We start from the raw sequence: 8,559 nt of genomic DNA, 5'->3' as shown, positions 1-8,559 counted from the left end.
CAATTTGATTAGAAGCTGCTAAATCAATAAATGATTACATCACATATCACACCATGACCATTGATTTTATTAGTAACTCCAAAGTTTTGTTCAGTCATTAAAATTCAGTCATTATTTTATGACTGCATATAGTGATGAGAAAAATCATGTACCTGAAACATAATTGGGATTACTACAACTGTAATTTCCATGGCCTTACTCTCTCTGTTTTACACCAAATATATAAGTTGTGAAAAAAAGCAGACGGTAAGCCACATGTAGCCCAAACTTTTTTTTGTAACTCTTTATCCAACAAAAAAAATGCAAAGTACACATTCAAACCCAAAAGTATTTGTTGCATTTCAAAGCCACGAAATGTGCTGTACTCAACAAAGTCAATAACATTGAGAGGCACTGTCTTAATACATTAAGGTAAGTGTCCTTCATGCACTAGAACTCACAAAACGGGCTTGAAGAACATATCCAAGTGTATAATGAGGGAGCAGTTCTGCTTTACCGGGTTGCTTTTTCTTAGAAACAAGTCCATCAGGGCAGCTCAAAGCTCCCTGTTTATGTCTTCTCTAATCAATGTTTTGAAAGACCCTCTTCTCAATAACACTGCTGCAAAGTTCGAATTTATCTCATGGCAACCCTGCAGTTGTGCAGTAATAATAAACAGTCGGTAGTGAAGCATACAGCCTCGCTTTAAAACCATTCTGTCACATTCGTACCTTTTATGCAAAGGATTTTAATTTAGCCATTACCAGCACTGAAAAATCAACATCACATTGACCAGTAAAACTGGAAATTGCAACTTTACCGTTTAAATGCGTCGAGGTCTTGCGCCTGTTTTAAATTAGGATGTTTTCTGTAAGATTAATTGTTCAGTGTCAAATACCTCACATAATGGTACTATTAGCTCACACTTAACGGTGGGTGGTTCGTGGCAAACATTTTTAAATTACAAAACATTCAGCCACCTGCATTTGTGTATAAGCGGTCTAACACAGAGATGTAAACAAAAGCTTCAGGCCAAAATGTTCTTAAATGTTTAGTGAAGCGATATTCAATTCCAAACCTGTATGACTTTCTTTCTTCGGCAGACCACAGTTTCTTGTTCAAAGCTGCGTAAGAAATCACAAACTACATAAAAAAGTAGTATGTCCAAATTCAGGCTATTCATAAAACAGGCAAAAAGGTGAAGTGCCGCATCTGACACTAGGTCACATGAAAAAAAAAAATAACATCACAAAATATAAATTCAGATTACATTCGTATTATATAGAACACATTTTAATAAGGTAATTACTCACCATCTCACAGATAATGCGCTTTCAGACGCAGCACGAATGGTGATGAATTTTTGGGTGAACTAGCCCTTTTGTGAAAAGAAGCCTTAAGCTAAATGTTCCAGCTATTAAGATCTTGTTTCAACACAACAATTACGCAAAAAATCTAAGTTACGTTCTTGTACAAAACACCAAAATATTTTGAAGAAGTTTTCATCCGTACACTAAAAGTCAAGCAAGTAATCAAGAGAGAGAGAGATTTTTTTTTCAGAATATCTGTGTCCTACACAAGTCAGAGAATTTTGGGTGAAATATCTCTTTAAGATGTCTAGTAAAAAAATCCAAACAAAGCTTAAGAATAAAGCTTTAGAATAAACTGTTCTTCACACGCTTATTTTAATGTTTTAATACAACAAATACACAAACATTTCATTGTTTTATAAGGCTAATGTTTCAGCCTTCATTTATTAATTATCTTGCATCTCTTTAAAGTCTGTTTCCTGGCTGGGTTTCTGAATTTCTGATTCCATCCCTGGTAAAGATGTTCTCCTCCTGGCTGCGGTCTCTATTTTCTGCACAAGTTCCACATCCCACGAGTGCGTAACGAAACTCAGCACCTCCCCTGCCTCGGAGCAGCCTGCTCTCCCTACTCGTCCTGCCCGGTGGATGTAATCTGTGTGATTCTCAGGGAAGTCATAATTGACAATGAGCTTGACTCTCTGAGTGTCCAAACCTCTTGAAGCTATGTCGGTGCAAATTAGAACATCAAAATTCCCTTTTTGAAAGTTCGTAAAAGTTCCTTCTCTCATAGTCGCAGGCATCTCTCCCTGGAGCCTCATATGACGAACGCCCATTTCCTCCAACGAGTAGCCCAGCCAGTTGACGGTGGAAGCGGAGTTGCAAAACACCAAAACGCTTTTGTGCTCCATTTCGGCCTTCTTCAGGACCTGGTGAAGCTCTAGAATTTTGTCGGCACCTTTGACTCTGAGAAACGTCTGTTTTACGTGCGGCATGAGATGATGCAGCATCCGGCTTTTAACGATCAGCATGCTGGCCAGGTCAGTGACGTTACTGAGCACCTCTCCTACGCCACCCGGAAACGTAGCTCCCACCACGACCAGCTGAGCTTTATGAACGAGCCCAGCTGTCTCCGAGAGCCTGGATGCCACCTCGGTATGCGAAAGAATGTTCTCAAGCATGCCTGCAAAGCTTTTGTCAAACATCGTGTCGGCCTCATCGATGACGAGGAAACTTAGTTCGTTCAGGTTAATGAAGCGCTTCCAGAGGGCCTTCAGCAGGGCCCCGGGGGTGGCCACCAAAACATCCGGTTGACCCTGAGTGAACGCTGCTTTGATTTTTCCCACACCTCTTCCACCCCCTGCGACTTTGACCTTGAGTCCAAACGGTTTGCTGATCGATCGGGATACAGACGCCACTTGTTCAGCTAGCTCCCGTGATGGAACGATGACCACAGCACGAATGTTCCTCTCGGAGTCTGCGAAGGGCTCTTGACTGTCCGCTTGCAGCCGGTTGATGATAGGAAGGAGATAAGCAAGTGTTTTTCCACTTCCTGTCTCTGCAGCACAGAGAATATTGCGTCCTTTTAGTATTTTGGGAATGGTTTGCATCTGCACTGTGGTGGGGTGAATTATATTCTGACTATGTAAAGTCTCAACCAGCTCTGGGCAAATATTAAAGCAATTAAATGTCTTCTGGGGGGCGGAGGCACTGTTATCACCCTCGTCCTTCTGCTTGAGGACAGATGGTGGAGCACTTTGGATGCTGTTAATGGAGAAGTAATCCCCTAACGCTTTGTTACTCTTCCATCCCTTGGAAGTCAGAACAGGTTGTTCAAATTTCCCAAGTGTATAGCCAACAGACTGGTTTAGTTGCGGGTTCTTGCTCTTGATCAATAGTCTTCCAGGCTTGACTGTTGGCAGCTTGTCAAACTTCTTGCTTTGCATCTGTTTGATGTTCTCTATACGTTCTTGCATGCGTCGCGGGATGCGGATCACCACAGGCTGCGAGCCAGCGGTTGTCAGTCTGCGTTCACAAGCGCTAACGCCCGCGAGCTGCGAACTACAAGAAGCGCGTGCTACCTTCGACACTTTGGAAAAGAGAAAGGCGCAGCGTCCGACCTTCGCTGACTGCATCGTTCGTACGAGGTAGTTCCGCGGAACACGCGAAGATAAATATCGGATGTCCCGTTTAATACTCCGACTTATTTGAGCATAATATTCGCGTGTGATAAAACACTAATGTCACATGCACCCATGCCTTTTTAGTTCATCCGGGCGCACAATGATGACGTGTGAAAGCTCGTGACGTCAAAATGAAAGGCCCATGGATCAAACGTTATAATTCTTAGGTATGTTGGGCTGCATTTATTCATTAAACCGACGATTTTGCCTAAACCAAGCGTTTCAGTTTATTCAAGCAATAAAACAGAACGTCGTTGTAGAAATACAACGTTACAATCACCGTCTAAAAATACTATAGTCCAGAAGGTCCTATGAAGGCATAGAAAAAGTTTTTTAGAGTACTACTTTAAGAATATCTTTACATGACAGAGATTATGCTTGTCATGCTTGTTGAGGTTATCTTGTATTATTTCTATGAATGCTATATAACATAAATAATTATACATTTAGATTTTCTTGAAAAATGTAAAAAACGATTTAAATTTAAAATGAATAATCGTAAACAAAAAACGTTAATAGTTAAAATGCTACAATTTAATAAAACTTTACAATAAGGTGTCATTTGTTAACATTGTTAACAATGTGTTGATTAACGTGAACAAATAATGAACAATGCATTTATTACAATATTCATATTTTTTTACGTTATTAAAATAGAGTAATTCATTCTTGGTTCATGTTAGCTCACAGTGCATTAGCTAATGGTAACACAACTTTTGATTTTAATAGTGCATTAGTAAATGCTGAAAGATTAATTAAAATTAATAAATGCTGTAGAAATATTGTTTATTCTTAGTTCATGTTAACTGATGTTAAATTATTACACACAATATCTTTGTCAAACAATGTCTGAAACTTGTCACTTAAGCAACAAAACCACAGTCCAAATCTGCAAAACTATACACTAATCTTTGGCCTTTGACAAATATTTTCATTTCATAAAACACTTTTCGCAAAACTCAGCACACTATTATCTATATAACTCCACAATCTAACAGGAATTAATGTTATGACAAAAGTGTTTGCAAACATTTGGGTGTGTAAAAAAAAAAAAAAAAAAAGGTTTGAAAAAGTGTGTAAGCATTAAAAAAAAAACTAGTATCGAATGTAATATTGTTGATATCAGAAAATAAATTGATTTATATAATAGATATAATATTTATAGATTAATAGCTGATCTGGCAAATACAATAATAATAAATATTGCTGCAAACAATATTAAAAGCGCAATTTTTGAATAAACTATCCCATAGAGCTATGGGGAGCTATAAATATTCCCGTATCTGCCCTGTGTCACAGACTTCCATTCATCATTTCAATGAAGATATTTAATGATTTGAAAGTGCACATTATCCTGAATGATTCAAGCCTACATAAAAAGTGTGTTAATGATTGCACGAATGAGCTGTGAAAGATTAAAATAGAGGTGAAAAAATTCTATAGGGGTATGAATAGAATAGCAGTTATGACATGAGATATCTGATTTATCTGATTTAAAACATGCCATGTACATTTAAATCATTGTTTGAGGCCTGTGTGTGTCATTGTATGACTAATACAAACAGAGACACTACTAGACAGTACCTTTTTTCTCAGGGTGCATATTTATTTTTAAGGAATATGTAATTAACATTTTTTGTGCCCCTGGAAGCTTTAATAATCTCCTCTTCAGCCTGAAACCACAGAGGTGTTCAGCCACTGACCTGCATTCAGATAATCACAGACATTCAGCTATGTCTGCAAAGGGAGATAAACAACTCCTGGTGTGAGTATTAGAAAGTGTGTGATTGTGTGTGTGTGTGTGTGAGAGAGAGAGAGATTGTCATTTTAATCAACAGTTATGTCATAGCCTATTTTGCTTTTATTTCCTATCGAGCTTTTGTCTTTGCTTGTAATGGATACTGAATGGCAGGGAACCACTTTGAAAGAGCAAGTTATGGGCTACTGCTTAGTCAAACATATTACTGTATCGTTGGTATCTATCTATCTATGTATAGGTTTTATATATATATATATATATATATATATATATATATATATATATATATATATATATATATATATATATATATATATATAAATTCAGCAAAGGTTAAATTAATGTAGTTGTTTGTTTTGTTTGTTGGTTCATTTATCAATTTTAGAACATTATCATAAGAGCACCTTTCACCTTTTTTACTTTATATCTGCAAAAAGCAATAAATTTAATTGCAAAACTAACTTTATCCCAGTGTAAAACATTTTTAAATAATTTTTCGAATGACACAGTTTTCTCAGTATTCTTCATGAAGTTGCTGTGCTGCTTTTCGTTCAAGTGGCTTGTTTTTCCATCAGTCACTGATTAAAATGAGATGTGTCTCTGGAGTCCTTAAGTCCTGACTGTGGTTTGTCTTGACAACTTCTACTTCTCTCTCCTCTGTGTCATTCTGCTTTCCATCTGCTTTCCCTGGTGGGTTTTTATCAACACTCAAGCTAATTACACGGTCACAGTCTCAATGAGGGGTGAAGGAACCCACACCACCACCCGCATTAATTATTTTCTCTGCATAAATGAAAATCCATTCTTGTATCCAAATAAACAGAGGCGCAATATTTGGATTACTCTGGGATTATAAAAAATGATATGAAATGCTTGTTGATTAGGGGGCAGTTGCCGAAGGAATGACAGACCAAGGACATTACACTGAACAAAATGTGTTTCAGAAAACATTGCACACGTTATAGGATTTAGAAGAGCGCATTAGAGAAAACAGTTACGATGTGTGATGTCAATGGCAAAATTATAGTATTGTTTTCTTAAGCCTATGGACACATTCACTTTCCGTAGACCATTTTGCTTCATTACAAATGCTGTATGGTGAAGCCCGTCAGTCTGGTTTGTTTAAAGGTGTTTTTCTACTGCTTGCCATAAATCTTTTTTTATTGCTGAAGGGCAATAAGACAAGAGCAGAAACTGCTCAGATTAACACTGATGCCTCTGAAAAGGTTTGTTTGTGTTGAGGCTGATAGCAATTACAGCTTAAACACAGCATCCCCATGAGACGCTGGGCTTTAATGACTGCCTCGCAGTAATGAAGTCTGCTGCATCAACACAATGGCTGTTGTGTTACACAGGATGAATTCCTCAATGAGAACCACAGCTTACGCTGCCCCCTCACACTAACAATCCTCCAGCAGCTCTCACAACAGCTCTTGCCATTCTCTCTCTCAAAAAAGGTTTTATGTCGAGCATAAACTAGCTCTGCTCGGTTGGGGCTTTTATTATAAGCTCTTCGACCTCTTTCTAGCCTTCATTTTATGCTGCAGCCAAATACGAGCCACTTGTGATGTCAGATATAATACAGCTTGTTCAGCCCAGAGCTTAGATACGACAGCTTCCTTGATATTAAAAGGGATTTGCATTGTTGTCTGGAGAGTATTGCTTGCTGCTGCATTGCCACGACTTGTATCAGAACATTTAGTAAAAGACTCTAGTGATTTGTCATCAAGACAAGGAATCAATAAAGGGCTTTAATAGGGAATTAGGAAGTGGGAAAATAGCTGGTATGATTTTGATTGGTATGTTCTCTATTGGAAAAGCTTACAAATGCTGACTTGTATATTTGATTTTTTCATGAGTATTGATTTCTCCTGTTAGCAAAAGCATGTCCAGTTCAAACAAAATAAATAACAAAATAAAAAAAGATACAAATAACATTTAACTAATCTAGTACTGAATATAAATAATTAAAAAAAATCATTAGTTATGACTATAGAATTGGAATTAAATAATAATGATCATTTACAGCCATTATTGCAAAAGGTTTGTTTTACACTTTTAACAGAAGTTTAAAAAGTACCTGAAAACCAAACTAAAATGACTAAAATTACAGATACCTTGCAAGTCACCAATTCTTAAAACAACTTGAGTAAGTGTAGTAAGTAGTAAAGGTATTTTCGGTAGTTGAATATTATACTTGTACTAAATAAGATAGTCAAAGAGGCATGCCTGTGATGAGACTCTAATGTTGTGGAGAAGCTTCATGGAAATTTTTATATAAAGGCTAGAACAAACAATAAGCCAAAAACCACAAGGAACAAAGAACAGAATATGGGCGAACAGACAACCATTACATTTAACAACAAAAGAACTAAAGAAACACTAGGGCTGTATATACAGGAGGCTAACAAGCAGAACATGATAAGATACAGACTGACACAAACACAATGGGAGACAGAAAGTGACACAAAAGTCCAAGACAAGGCAAAAAAAACACAACAAAAAAGAGCTGATTTTTGAGGACAGGTCCTAAAAAGGTCTCCTCAGTATTACAGATGTGAAATCATTTTATGTAATTTAAAAAATGTCAAAGTCTTCTTGCACTAAATGTGCTGGTTTCGGCCTCATTGCCATCTGCAGTCATGTCCTCCTGTGATTCACAACTACTGGCTAAGGAATTCACAATCACGTAAAGTAACCTTGCTGAAGTTTGGGCAAGGGTAAAATGCACAATATATAGTACTTTCACAGTTTAAGAATCAAATTCTACCAGTTGGAATCGTTTGTGATCAGACCACAGTGGTTGTGCTGTGCTGTTTGTTCAACTGAATTATAAGAGTAATCTGTTTCGTAATCAAACTACACTAGTTAAAACACACCGTGTCTCACCTGTCTGATAGAGCTTTAACTAAATATTTAGCACAGGAAACTCCTATTAGGCTCTGGTATTAATAATTATTTATTATAATTGGTATTAATAACACATGAGGTCAGTGTAAAATGGGTTTTTAAGCTGGAAAAAGAGTCTTTTTTTAATCAAATCAAAAGAGAATTTTTCTTAATCAAATCACTGAAACCACATACAATGATAGTGAAATATATGTCATAGATTTGAATTTATATGTTACCCATGCACACGTGTGAGAACCATTAGCGGGACCCTGTTTATACATGCTGCATACGTTTATTTCTCAGTCAACAGGATCAAGAGGGAAAGGCATTGCAATCTGGTGTGTGTGCCATGTGCCAGCATGCACAAATCAGGATTTGCACAAAATGCTTCAGAAGACCAATCTGAATAATGACCACCCAAAATCAGTATATTTTTTGA

General features: G+C 37.1%; 1 protein-coding gene across 1 annotated transcript; it reads right to left on the bottom strand.

Moving 5' to 3' along the window:
* Positions 1–1,632: 1,632 nt before the first annotated feature.
* Positions 1,633–3,590, bottom strand: ddx28 (DEAD (Asp-Glu-Ala-Asp) box polypeptide 28). Its single transcript, XM_043245868.1, has one exon. The coding sequence runs from the start codon at positions 3,419–3,421 to the stop codon at positions 1,736–1,738; it is 1,686 nt and encodes a 561-aa protein (XP_043101803.1). The 5' UTR covers positions 3,422–3,590; the 3' UTR covers positions 1,633–1,735.
* Between the last annotated feature and the right edge of the window lie 4,969 nt (positions 3,591–8,559).

Source organism: Puntigrus tetrazona, chromosome 7 (genome assembly GCF_018831695.1).
Source record: "Puntigrus tetrazona isolate hp1 chromosome 7, ASM1883169v1, whole genome shotgun sequence".
In the NCBI taxonomy this organism is placed as follows: domain Eukaryota; kingdom Metazoa; phylum Chordata; class Actinopteri; order Cypriniformes; family Cyprinidae; genus Puntigrus; species Puntigrus tetrazona.
Note: the sequence above shows the minus strand (reverse complement) of the source record. Positions and strands in the feature narration are given on the sequence as shown.

What these genes read in the sequence shown, in the direction of transcription:
- ddx28 (XM_043245868.1), bottom strand. Translation starts at nt 3,421, where the DNA reads ATGCAGTCAGCGAAGGTCGGACGCTGCGCCTTTCTCTTTTCCAAAGTG.